At 54.6% G+C, this 13,142-nt stretch overlaps 5 protein-coding genes across 5 annotated transcripts; 1 reads left to right on the top strand and 4 right to left on the bottom strand.

The window, feature by feature from the left end:
* Positions 1-1,597: 1,597 nt before the first annotated feature.
* CHGG_09995 (uncharacterized protein) lies at positions 1,598-3,055 on the top strand (the record flags this gene model as incomplete). The annotated part of the gene is made up of 2 exons (XM_001227921.1): positions 1,598-1,918; positions 1,982-3,055. 2 exons carry the CDS (start codon positions 1,598-1,600, stop codon positions 3,053-3,055), a joined length of 1,395 nt encoding a protein of 464 aa, XP_001227922.1.
* Positions 3,056-3,255: 200 nt separating this feature from the next.
* Positions 3,256-5,390, bottom strand: CHGG_09994 (uncharacterized protein; the record flags this gene model as incomplete). Its single annotated transcript, XM_001227920.1, has 3 exons — positions 3,256-3,896; positions 3,950-4,909; positions 5,015-5,390. 3 exons carry the CDS (start codon positions 5,388-5,390, stop codon positions 3,256-3,258), a joined length of 1,977 nt encoding a protein of 658 aa, XP_001227921.1.
* A 914-nt stretch (positions 5,391-6,304) lies between these two features.
* On the bottom strand, positions 6,305-8,014 carry CHGG_09993 (uncharacterized protein; the record flags this gene model as incomplete). The annotated part of the gene is made up of 5 exons (XM_001227919.1): positions 6,305-6,987; positions 7,074-7,216; positions 7,268-7,640; positions 7,707-7,818; positions 7,886-8,014. The coding sequence occupies 5 exons, from the start codon at positions 8,012-8,014 to the stop codon at positions 6,305-6,307; spliced, it is 1,440 nt and encodes a 479-aa protein (XP_001227920.1).
* Positions 8,015-9,198: 1,184 nt separating this feature from the next.
* Positions 9,199-10,191, bottom strand: CHGG_09992 (uncharacterized protein; the record flags this gene model as incomplete). Its single annotated transcript, XM_001227918.1, has 1 exon — positions 9,199-10,191. The coding sequence occupies one exon, from the start codon at positions 10,189-10,191 to the stop codon at positions 9,199-9,201; it is 993 nt and encodes a 330-aa protein (XP_001227919.1).
* A 477-nt stretch (positions 10,192-10,668) lies between these two features.
* Positions 10,669-12,557, bottom strand: CHGG_09991 (uncharacterized protein; the record flags this gene model as incomplete). The annotated part of the gene is made up of 8 exons (XM_001227917.1): positions 10,669-10,775; positions 10,979-11,004; positions 11,064-11,145; positions 11,296-11,544; positions 11,602-11,660; positions 11,723-11,840; positions 11,905-12,271; positions 12,354-12,557. The coding sequence occupies 8 exons, from the start codon at positions 12,555-12,557 to the stop codon at positions 10,669-10,671; spliced, it is 1,212 nt and encodes a 403-aa protein (XP_001227918.1).
* Between the last annotated feature and the right edge of the window lie 585 nt (positions 12,558-13,142).

Here is a 13,142-nt window from a genome sequence, read left to right as displayed (position 1 = left end):
ACCACACCAGTCGCTCAGCCCCCTGCCAGTGGTCACATTCATGGTCAATAAACAGCCACATTCCCCAAAACAGCACCAAAAAAATCCTAAGGGCGAAGATCGACCATGTCCCCCCAGGTGTAAAAATGGAGATGCTTTTATCTGCAAATAGGTTAGAGAACATCAGACAAGGGTCGACGGACTTGTTCAGTGTGACCTCAAATGCTTGCATATGCAAATTCGTTTCAATCGCAAAGTGAACACTGTCCATGACTCTACTTCTTAATTTTACTTGTAGTACTTTCCCCGTAACCCAAGCAACGTCGGCCGGAGATCTTGTAACCATTCGCGTAGCATTGCGTGCCCCGAACTATGTGGGAGCAGATCCCGTCTAGTTCCCGTGTCAAAGAAAAGGGAGCAACTCCGCGGACACAACCAAAACTGCACGCCTCCGCGGGTGTGGCTGTTGTACGACTGACTAGTTCATCATGCCGTTGAATAGAAAAGGGCGGGGAGCTTATACCCACCTACTCATTAGGTAATAACTTGAAGTTCTTCATGTGAGGCTGAAGCCCCTGAGGTTGATGCGCCGACCGGAGGTGTCGTAGAACTCGAAATGGTACCAGAAGGCTTCGCCGCTCATCAATTTTTACCTTCCATGAAAAGTAAATTAGCTCGAGGTCGTCATCATGCACCAGCTACAACCATTGACCCATTGTGAAGTTTCAAGGTGCATTCGCTGTTCTTTCCACAAAACTCCCTTTGTTAATTTAACCCAGGGATAAATCAGCAAGAGGGTTAAAGAACTGATTGGACAACAAACAAAGAAAGCTTTCCAGAGAAACGGGCACGGCAACAGAATGTACGACTATAATATTCCAACTATAGCTGGGAGGATGGTACCATTTGTAACAGTTCTGCAATCACGGCGTAGATAGAGCGCTTATTGTTTTGTTACCAGGCAAGTACAGGCTACAAACCACTTGCATCAGTCCCAAAACACGCGACGCCCCGCTGCTCTGGCACACACATACCTCGTGCCAACACCCCGAGTATAGTCCGATGTTCCCCGGAAGCCCAGGCCCTCCTCGCAACTCAGTTGACTGGATAGACGGTCATGAAAGGGTAACTGCCGACAAAGTGTACCGCGTCCGGCACAAAACAATGGAGGAATGTGGGGTTCGCCGGAAGGAGGTGATCAACTTCCCATTGTATACCTACCCAGGCCGACCGGCTGACCGATGGCTACTTGTTGGGTGGTGACACCGCAGAAACCTTGTGTGGCACTCCTTTGAAGTTATGCGGCGGTTGTGCGATGAAGGGACGTCATTGCTCCCTTCTCCAGCTGGGATCACCGATATATCCCCGACTCTCCGCGTCTGACTTCAGACGATAGTGGATACATGGATGGCAGCAAAGATCCCATATTAACCCGACGTACTATCGTGGGCCTAGTACGTGACACTCGCTTCTCATTTTGTTTTGTCGTCTCTTTTCCATCGAGCTTCAGAAAAGCTCAAGTCACCCAACAACCACTTTTTGAGTTGCGACCCCATAACTAAAGTTCCCTTTCTTGACACCTTGTCGGTCGCCTGTTGTTGACCAAGAGCGGCTCACAATGTCGCCTTGTGTGCCCCTCATAATCTCCACCAGAGTGGCTTCGGCTGCTAGACATCACGCCGCACGAGGAAGCGCCATTTGTCTCTCCACAAGATGCTCTACTCCATCGCAAACAAGATGGAGTAGACTAGATAGCCGCCGTTCCCTGTCCTCGCACACAGGACCCAAGCACTCAAGCCAGAGACGATGGGTATCGGTTGTGGTTGCATCGGCCACTGCACTCGGTGTGCTGTTCATGTATCGCCAGCGGCCAGTTCGGATGGACTCGTCATCGTACAAATCCCCCGGGGAAAGACCGCCCAAACTCGCGGAGAAGTCCGTAAGTTCTTCCTTTCCGTTCAGAGGTATGGTCTAGTATGGGTGGCGGCTCATGCAAATGCAGGTGTTTGCCCCCCCCTTCCTCGAAAGTCAAGACGGAAAGTTGGATGCGCGAATGCAGTTTTACGAGGCCCTTGCTGAAGATTCGATTGAAGTCGACAGCCTCCCTAGGGAGCAGGCCATACTTACACAAGCGCCCTATGTCCCACCAGCCATTACTCGGGACTACCCGGTCCTCCTCCAAGTCCCATTAACCACATCCACGAAGCTGGCTCAACTCACAAGCCAATACAAATACGAACAGTGGACATTCAATGACACGGTCCCCGGCCCATTCATCCGCGCGCGAGTCGGCGACGTGGTAGACATGGAGTTCACCAACAAAGACATCACGGGCAACCCGCACAACATCGACAGCCACGCGTTCACCGGGCCCGGGGGCGGCGCGGCCCTAACCACCACCGAAGAGAACGAAACCAAGTCCGCACGGTTCAAGCTCCTCACGCCAGGCCTGTACCTGTACCACTGCGCGGCGGCCCCCGTGCCCGTGCACATCGCCAACGGCATGTACGGGCTGATCTACGTGCAGCCGGCGGAAGGGGACCTGCCGCCCGTGGACCGCGAGTTCTACGTCATGCAGAGCGAGTTCTACCACGAGCCGCCCGAGATCATGGACGACGGCCGCCCGTCCAAGACGGTCGAGTTCTCGTACCCGAACGGCCTGGCCGAGGAGCCGAATATCGTCGTTTTTAACGGGAGCGAGTCGGCCCTGACGAGGGATAAGCCCCTGAAAGCGCATACTGGGGAGACGGTGCGGGTGTTCTTTGGGAACGCGGGCCCGAATCTGACGAGCTCGTTTCATGTCATTGGGAGCAACTTTCATAGTGTTTACCGGGACGGTGATGTGTTGAGCCCACCGGGCCGCTTCGTGTCGACGGTAACCGTGCCTCCGGGAGGGGCGACGGTGGTTGACATGAAGATGGTGGTGCCTGGGACGTACACCCTGGTGGACCACGCCATTTTCCGGCTGGATAAGGGGGCGGTGGGGTTCTTGAATGTTTCTGGGAAGCCGCGGGAGGATGTGTTTGGAAGTTCGCAGCCGCCTGCCCCGTGTGTTGGATGCAAACTACATGCTTAAGTGGTCACTGGGCAGGATTGGCATTTCTGTTTTGGTACACACCCTGACCCATGCTTAAATTTGGCGACGGGGGCATGCGTTCCTCAGTTCAGTTAGGACCAACCGGTGCATCGTTCGAATCATTTTCTATCAGTCGATATAGTTTCGCACTATGGGACTTTTACCATCCTCCGTCTAAATCCCTAATACAATACTCTCTATCAAGCCGATTGGTATCTCACCCCATCACCCCCTGTGTCTCTTTGCTGCTCTGCCGTGTGACGAGGGACAGTCTTCATGCCAATATCTCCATTCCCACCGGCAGGTCCCGAGTCCTCCATTCTGGCCATAGTCACCTTCTCCAGCCGTTTGCCCCTGAGCAAGTTCCAAAACCAGAAACCATGCACGACCTGGTGGGTTCCCTCCTTTCCAAGCCACACGTTGCCCAAAAAGGTGGTGATGATAACCGACAACCACATGATGGGGATCACGGCAATAAATGCCCAGTAGATTCCAGACTTGGGGTCTTCGTGGTTGACTCCGCTTCGGTTGTTGAAAACCGTCGACATGATGGTGATGGTGATCGTGCCGCCGAACGGATTCGCGAACGATGCCAGGCAGGTGATGGGCGCCGTCATTCCGGGAAAGTAAGCGAGGGCATGGAGCGTCCCTGGGTTGGTCGTCACTCCGACACCAAAACCAGCCAGGGCCATCATGCCGTAGATCAGGTTGACGTATTCGGTATAGCAAGCCCAGGACACCACCGTGATACCGACAGCAGAGCTGATAGTCCCGAGAAATAAGACGGGGACGGTTTGCCGGGGCCAAACGTTGATGAAAAACATGGTGGCATAGACGCCAGCTTCGTAAAGGTCAGTACGGATCTGCCAGTCAGGGAATAGGGGTTCAACATACCGCCCAGCCCAGGGAGAAAATAAAGCAGCGCAATACCAGCCTCGCTAGCGCCATGCCCCAAGACCAGAGTGAAGTACAGGTCCATGTAGTACATGATGGCGAACATGGCGGCGCCGTTGGCGAAGTTGATACCCATCATCAAGCCAACATCCTTCTGCATCAGCAGCTGCCACGGCATCATAGCCGTCTGCATCGGAAAGACCCTCGACATCACCCTTCCCGGCACCATCGCCCACTCATACACCAACCACGCAACCGTCAACACGGCCCCAACCACCAGCGTCACCAACACGGCGGCCGAGTCCCAGGCATACGTACTCCCCGCCCACGTAAACCCCAACACCAACAACCCCAGCCCCCACAAAAACAACAACTGCCCCCCAAAGTCCACCGTCGCCAACCTCGCCAAAAATCGCCCCAGCGGCGTGCCCGGATCCCTCTTCCTCCCCCGATACCCATCCTCCTCCGCGCCCCACCCCCGCCCCGTCACCTCCTCAATCGCCAACGCCCCAATCAACCTTCCCCTTAACAACACCACCACCAACGCAATCCCCACCACCGCCACGGGCAAATTAATCGCAAAACACCACCGCCAACTAACCCCCGTCAAATACCCGCCCGCCACGGGGCCCAACCCGAAACTCACCCCGGACACCAACGCAAAGGTCGTCCAATTCTTGGCGTACTCCCCCAGCGAGACCTTATCGGCCAGGATGGTGCGCACGCAGATGTTGATGCCCGCGGCGCCGACGCCCTGCAGGGCGCGGCCGAACAGCAGCAGGGGGAAGGCCGAGGTCGGCGCGGCGGTGCAGAGCGCGGAGCCGAGGGTGATGATGACCAGCGCGGTTTGCAGCGTGGCGTGCCGCCCGAAGACGTCGGCTAGTTGGGCGAAGATGGGCAGGAAGGCGGCCGAGGTCAGGTTGAAGGCCGTGATGATCCAGTTGAGTTGTTTAATCTCGTCTGTGTGAAGGTGGGGAGGGGGTTAGTTGATGTTTTGGTAGGGATGCTTGTTAAGTTGGGGGAGGGATGCGGGTTGGGGGTGGATATAAGGGGGGGAGGACTGACTGAAATCGACGGCGATGAATTTGAGCGCCGATGCGATGATGGTTGTGTCAAGTGCTTGAAGAGTAAAGGGGAGGAACAAGCCGAGGATGATTCTGAGCCGGTATTTGCGCCGGCGTTTCTTCTCGGCCAGTTCTTCGGGTGTTTCTTTGGTTTTTGCGTCATCTGGGTTGGTGTGACCTGGCGTTGCAGCTAGAGGAGAGGGATCGTAGGGAGTGGGGACGCCAGGCTCGTCAGATGAAGCCGTTAGGCCTCTTGTATCGTCCGGTTGCGTTCCGTTTGGAGCAGATGGGGTTGTGTGCGAGGCCGTTGGGTCTGCTAGCTTGGCCTCCTGGTGCGCCCTATACCTCTTCTTCGCATACTTGTAAGCCAGATACATAGCTGCCGGATCCCTTGGTAGGATGATGCGTAGCTTTGGTAAGATGCAGCCTGACTCTGGAGACAGACGTATGGGAACGATGAAAGATGCTTCTTGGCTTGATGAAGAGAACCCCTTAGGCGAAATGGCGGAGGACCCTCGGCCATAGTTATAGCCTATCCCAAAGCCCTTGAAACAACCCTGCCGCGTTGCCGTTGCCATTCATGACTTGGCTCCTCACGATGGGCTCCCTCCACGAATTTTATCACCCAATTTGATCCTTCAAGCTGCCCGGACACGCGGCACAGCCCTGCCACACAACTAAGCTTTTTCTGTTGTCAACCCTTGAATGGCATCTGATTGGAGTCCCAAATCCAGCGTGTCCAGCCCTTGTGGGGCCGGGCCCGGCAATCCGATCGGATTCCTCGCATTCGGTGGGGTTCGCGCCAAGCTCAGTAACTCCGCCATCCTCCGGGCAATGCTTCTTTTCTTTGATCCTCGGCCGGAAGCCAGTGGCCGTATGAAAGAGATCCTTCGTAATCTTGACTGGCACGATCGGCGGCTCTGTTGTTCACCTTCTGACAAAACGCTTTGTGGCCCCCCCTACAAACACACAACACAAGATCAAATTTCCCCAAAGCCAATGGGACAGACAAAAGCGCGGTGCCGGTTGATGCAACATCCATTCTATCGTTTGAAAGCAAGATCAGATACTAATAAACGCAAAAGGAACAAACCATAACGCTTTCCCGGATGTCATTACCTCGTTGGGAGAAACCTCGCGTCCAAACCAACCAGGTCCTCCTACTTGAGTTTCGCTGGTAGCAACCGCTGGGTTATTAAGGCTCTGCAAGCGAGGCTTCCACAGCAACGCTGGTCAATGCCTCTCCGACAGTAAAAAAACAGCAACAGCCCAGTGGGGCAGATGGGCTCCCTCACTCCGACTCCTTGTTATCCCCGGAAACAGCGGCAATAGCCTCCTGGGCGCCTTCGACCGCCTTGTTCGTTGCACCCGCAACCCCCTCGGCCGCGCTCTGCAGCGCTAGTTGGGCCGCATTCCCCTTTTTACCCGCCTTCGACTCCTCGCCCGCGTTGAGACGCGTCAGCTCCGTGACAAAACTCTGCCCCCACCAAGCACTTGTGTACTTGAAGACGTATCGTTCCAGTTTGCGGAAGTTGGTCGCGCGCTGCTGGGGCGACATGGTGACGGCGTCATGGATGGCGTTGGCGAGCTCCTCCGTGTTCCAAGGGTTGACGATGAGACTACCGTTGAGGCTCTGTGCGGCCCCCGTGAACTCGGAAAGGATCATGACGCCGTGGCGCTCGCGCTGCGTAGCGATGTATTCGTACGAGACCAGGTTCATGCCATCGCGGGTCGAGCTGACCAGACAGACGTCACTAACGGCGTAGAGAGCCGTGAGCTCGTCGAAAGTGACCGACTGGTGTAGGAAGTGGATCGGCATGAACTCGATGGTGCCGAACTTGCCATTGATGCGCCCGACCAACTCGTTGACGACGGCCCGCAGGTTTTGGTACTCCTCGACGTCCTGTCTGCTGGGCACAGCTACCTGTACCAGCACGATCTTCCCGATCCACTCCGGGTGCTCGGTGAGGAACACTCAAGCGCGTGCAGCTTTTGGGGCACTCCCTTGATGTAGTCAAGGCGGTCGACACCAACAATCAGCTTGACGCCCTCGAACTTACGCTTTAGGGCGGCGATGCGATTTTGCACATTCTCCTTCTTAAGACCCTCAATGAACTTTTCGGGATCGATACCGATAGGAAACGCCCCGACCGTCACGAACCTGCCGTTCCAATCGACGCCATTCGGCGTTGTTGTCGTCGATCTGTCGTCGTTAGTATCAAGGGTCAACAACGCTCCGTGATGGGGAACTCACAGTATCCTTGAGCAGCTACTCAAAAAGTGCCTCGCGTAATCGTAGGTATGGAACCCGATCAGATCGCAGTCGAGGATGCCCAACAACAACTGCTCTCGGACAGGCAGGATGCGATAAATCTCGCTACTCGGGAAGGGCGTGTGAAGAAAGAAGCCAATCTTGACGTTCTTCTTGGAATTGCCAATCTCCTCGCGCAGCATCTGGGGCAAAAGCATCAGATGGTAATCGTGCACCCACACGAGATCGCCGTCCTGTACGTCCTTGACCACGGTCTGGGCAAATAGCCGGTTTACTTCGCGGTATGCGGCCCATGCGGATTCGTCGAAAGTGATCTCGCCGGGATGGTAGTGGAAAAGGGGCCAGAGGATCGAGTCTGGGATGAAAGACGGCGGTTAGCTTCCCAAGCACCTCGCAGATATTGTAGGGAAGAGGGACATACTGGCAAACCCGTTGTAATGACGGTCGGCAAGCTCATCGTCGACAAACACGGGGATGGCGTTGTGTTTCTCTTTCAACTGCCCCCTCATGGGTCCGGCCTCGCCCTCTGGTACCTCCAAGCCAGGCCATCCGTACCATTGGAAACTTGTGGTTTTGGAGAGTCCGCTCAGGCCCAGTGACGAGACCGCCCGAGGACATGGAGAATGAGTAGTGGCCTTCATCGGAGCGCTTGATGGTGATTGGCAGGCGATTGGAGATTAGAAGTAGCCTGCCAGAGGAGGAAGCCGGATATTCGACGGCGCCGGGCATTGTGAAGGCGGGAATTCGCTAATTGGCAAATCGGCAAGGTAGGAAGTGCCAGAGGTAGAGAGGGACCTCAGACCCAGAATGCGCTGTTTCTCGGCCGCAGAACGGCAGCCAGTATTTAGCCGCTGTTGTTGTTGGCAAAGCTGCGTTAAGGGTGATGATGGTGGTGACGGATAGGTGGCTAGAGAGATTTATGAGTGGGTGGTGACTAGGTGGGTTGTTAGGTAAATTGGGGATTCAGCGGCTTGGGGATGGTCGGTCGCGGTTCGGTGACGTTATTAACTGGAATCCCAGACCGGGGCGGCAAGCTTGGAAGGCACAAAAGGCCGTTAGAAAAGATGGCGGGGCAGTTACGGTGGGGAGCGGGGTAACGAAAAGCGCTGCCAAAAAGGCCAGGCCTCCCACCATGGAATGTACAATTGTTACACAGTACAATACAATCTTGTTGAATCCCGAATATGCCATTGACAATAACAGTGTCCCGAGATATTGTAATTGACTTCAGATCAAACTACAACAATACAAAATAACTGGAAATCAAGGGAGAAATGCGCAAAATCTCAGCCTCGGAGCGAGTCGACGACGTAATTTTTGGACGCGAAACAGGGATACCATCGGCGGGCAAGGCGGGACGTGTGCTCCCCCGAGTGACGTCCGTGCAGGCCGGCGCCAAGACATGCTCGAAAATGCCAGAAACGGCACGATAAATTCCCGGCCAATCTGGCATGTGGGTTGGGTCGTGGGCGCGTCTGAGCAACCCCAAACGCGCTGGACGGGCCGTTTAACTCTTGCAACCACAGAAATCGCGCACCAACGTATGAATTGAGGCGGCCTGCAAGGTGACATGCATGATGTGATGAGCGAAATAGAAAATTTGTTCCAGGCCGTTCGCGATGACGGTCCGCCGTGGCCCCACCAAGGAACCAAGCTACCAACGGAAACTCTCAAGCTCTCATGAACAGCCTTGGCCACTGACTGACCAATCCCGTTTCTGAGCCTTGGCTTCAAACACCAAACTCGGAATCAACCAATCCCAAGGCGGTTAACAACCACGCCGAGAACGCCGAGGCTCGCCCCATTCGGTCGAAGCCCTGGTAATAATAGCCATTATTTCGCCCGAGTTTCCTTCCCCGGCTCGGGGAGCAATCATACCTCGCCCCAAGACCAGAGCTATTTTCCTCTTTCTCCTATCCCTCGCAAGTAAGAGCTTCCTCAAGCGGTGCGTTATCGATAAGACTTTGGATCCTCTCTCTGCCCATTGGGTCCCTTCCCTGTCTCTCACCCATTGCCACCCACTTGTCCTCCTCTACCATCAAATCAACCAGGTCCGCCGCGAGCTCGCGATCCCATTTCGTGAGCGGCCAAAATTCCCTCATTATCTCCTCCGTTGCGGTGTTCTCCGTGTTGCCCGTTGCCGTGATATTCGCCACCCTCGGCCAGATCTTCTCGGGCTCGTTGGTGAAAACCTCCTGTGTCTTACCCAGCGCCCGCAGGAACCCGACAATCTCAACCCGGCTCGTCGCGTTATCCAGCTTAGCCTGCGTTGTGTACAAGACGTTGATCTTGCGGTACAGCGTATCGTTGCGGAAGAAGACGGCGTTCTCCTCGCCGAGGGCCATACCGCCCACCGTAGTTGTCGGCTCGAAGGCAGTAAGGGCGTCGATCTCGCCCGTCACCAACATCTGCGGGTACGTCCCATTACCGCAGGGCAGCGCGTAGCAAAGAATGCCCCTTTTTACGAGCGTGTACTCGGACTCGTCAAGCCCGACCACGTCGCGCAGGTACCGGTAGGCGAAGTACTCGGACGTCACGTTGCCGACGACGCCGATGCGCTTGCCCCGGAGGTCTGAGGGCTCCAGGATGCCCTTGCGCTTGTCGGCTACGATGCGGTAGGAGAACTCGACTACCGTGGCGAGGATGCGCAGCTCTGGGTGCTGCGGCGCGTCGTGCAGGACGTGCACCTCGGAGCCTGCGTAGAGGTCGATGTCGGGATTGGTCCCGAGGACGGGGAGGCCGTTGATATGTGTATAAGAGGTAGAATTGTAATAATCCTCCAAAGTTACAACCAGGGGGGTGGCTTCGATGTTTTGGGACAAGGCAGCAACTGTCAAAGCCGTAACACCGGAAGGGTTGGTGAAGAGCAGGAGGGGGAAGAGTGCGGAGGAGAATGTTCGAAACATGGTTGGTGCTTCAATGATTATGTCTCGATATATCCAAAATCGGTCTTAGTTTTGAGAAGTGAACGGATATCAGTTGAAGATAGGTACACACGGGTTTATCATCAGGTCTAGTACGGAGGCCGTAGGGCCGAGTTCTTATACTCTTGTCCCATACCCCATCCCCCAACCCCCGTAGTGACCAAACGATTGACGATAGATGCATGCAATTGACGGTCGGGAACTTTTGACTTATGTCGGCACTTACAATGGTTACACCCCGATTATGCCAAAATTTAGTTCCTGCAGAAAACACTTCCCCGCGCCTCCCGAGAACCATCCATGCCAGGCCGTTACCACGGGTGGTGCTTCAAAAGCTCGATTAAGGCTAATGTGGTCCTGCAAAGTTCCCATCGAGCGGTTTCGGTTCAGGTTATTATCCAAAATACTCCCCGTCTGAGAAGTACTCAGGAACAGAAAAGTAGTCTGTGTTACAGCATGTCAATCCAGGTAATTGGTCGCTAGAGAGCAGTGTAATAGTGTTGGATTCCAGGTGCGCTTCAGCTGTGGCTTGGATGATTCAATGACGATGTAGTTATTAATCCCACCTGTAATAGCGGTCAGATACGATTCTCTCCAGAGCCATTTTTGGTTCAATTAATCAACCACTTTTTCAATCAATGTTATAGAGCGATTGAAGTTGGCAGCCCGGCTGGCAGTGGGAGACAGGAAAGACAAAAAGTCTGCTGCAGATCCCCCCAATTGAGCCTCATTAATCCACCCAGCTCCCGACTTTGCAAAGAAAGCGTACAACCTTTCCGCCTCATATAATAACACCTAGGCATCCAACAGGGAAGCTGAAGTCAGTTACTCACCCGCCCTGGCGTAATAATGACATGATGTCCGAGATTATCCGTCCCATATCGACATCCAAACCGAGAGAGGCCCGGGGTAAACTAGCCGTTCCTTTGAGAAGTTCTGTTAACATTCTATGGGTATCATCATCAAATCGCAATACATCTGTTCAAGGCCCACCCTGGAACCGTACCCCAGCATCGAAGCATGAGTCCGGTCAGGGACCCATCCCTGGCCCCGAACCACTCCCTTTTCCCTTCCCCCCAAACACACGGGCTTGTTCCAGTTGAGCTATCCTCGCCCACGACTGCCCGGCTTCTTGCTTTCTCTCCTCGTTATTAGCTTCCTCGGGGGTGGGCGACTGTCCTACTTCTTGTTGGCCATTACCAGCCAGCTGGATGAACTCAGCTGGTTTCACTTGGGACTCTCGGCGGAGAAGGTTCCGGAGTATCGGAATCGAAGCGGCCATAATGGCGGTTGCGGGTTCGGCCGTGCCAAAAATAAAGAGGTCCACCGTTGTAGCTATGATACGGTCAGGAGGCTAAACAAAATGGAGGGGCTCATCGCACGGGGGCTCACTGTCGTCGTTGCCAATGACATACAGAGTCTTGATCTTGAGAAAAGCCATCACTCCCGCCCTTGGGCGCTCAAAATTAGCACATATGGTATCTCCTTTACCGGCAGCGTGGCGTGAACTCACAGAACACCGGTGCTCATGGCCACCATGGCGCCCAGCCTTTCCCTCTTCTTGATGGTAATAGTCCAAATGATCTTCCACGGAAGGAGCGCAAGAACGATGTCCATCAAGCCAGAGTATGCTATGCGAGGTAGCTTGTCAGTCACCGCACCCTGTGATCACTAGCTGGTTGAGCTGTTTCTTACCAGCCGTGAAAGTGTTGTAGTTCTGGACAATCTCCGGCGGGAAACACGAGCCCGCCACCTCATGGTACCACAATTTCCGGACAGGCCAGCATTGTACCCACTGAATCACCCCGACGGAACCCATCACAAGGTTCACAGAGACAAGGATGAACCATACGAACGCCCTAGTTCTGCCTGTGGAGATCCGAAGTAGGGAGATGGCAAAGGACGTCTTGCTCCAACAAGTCGCGAGGATAGAACCGAACCCCGCCGAAATGGAGTATATAGCGACGGCGGTGATGGATCCCTCATCTAGCTCGCCATAGTGGCTCCCGAGGCCGTGTGCAACTCCCACCGACTGTAGGGACACCGAGACGATCAGTGCGGTCTATAACCGTTAGATGGTCCGTAGTCTTTGTCCTACCAGACGCGAACCCGGGAGGACAAAATGCAGGGAAGGAGAGACAAACCCAGCTCGCAATCAGGAAATAATCATCCCACCATAATTGTCGCCGCCTGAGGAGTTTGGAGTACACTCGCAGGCCGAGAAATAAAGTTGAAAGCGCCGCCAGGGACCAGATGACACTGTTGAGGTATGGCCCGTGGTTATCACCCCTTGGTTGACCATCATGTTCTCGCCCAGCGTGTCGGGCCAAACCGCGCGGGCCGAGCATGTTGTGTTGCAGCGTCCCATTAGCCCTTATTATGCTACAATATGAAGGGCCGATTCAGGGGGTCTGGGTTGGTTTCTGACAAGCGAATGGAAGGATATCCCACACCAATCTGAGTCCCCGGGTGCCGATGTTATTTTATCATCAAAAGGCTGAAGCCCAGGGACATGGCCTTAAAGTTTAGAGGACGCAAGCCCAAGTTCAGAACCAACCCCTAAAATCCAGACTTTTTATTCCTTTCACAAAATTCAACATCAAAATCCCAGTCGCTCGGCTTTCCACGCTTGGCATTAGAATTCGGTGCCTCGGGACGTCACATCATTGGTGGCCAGTCCCTTCTTTCTTGCGCAGGCCCCGCGTTTTCCCACAAATGTCAGTGCTCACACACGCTACCGACGCTAGAAACGATAGAGACGAGAAAACACAAATAGACCGGGGTATCCTCGCGGAAGATCGCCCGGCGGACAAGACCGTTTAGGAGTGAAGCTTTCATGGAGTGACATCGCATCGCAACCAGAGCGAGATATATGAGGTATAGTCATTCAACGGGCAAGAAACCCGAAGATACACATAGGTTCACGATGAGGG

This window comes from Chaetomium globosum, genomic scaffold (assembly GCF_000143365.1).
Source record: "Chaetomium globosum CBS 148.51 scaffold_7 genomic scaffold, whole genome shotgun sequence".
In the NCBI taxonomy this organism is placed as follows: domain Eukaryota; kingdom Fungi; phylum Ascomycota; class Sordariomycetes; order Sordariales; family Chaetomiaceae; genus Chaetomium; species Chaetomium globosum.
This window is presented reverse-complemented; position numbering and strand designations above follow the sequence as displayed.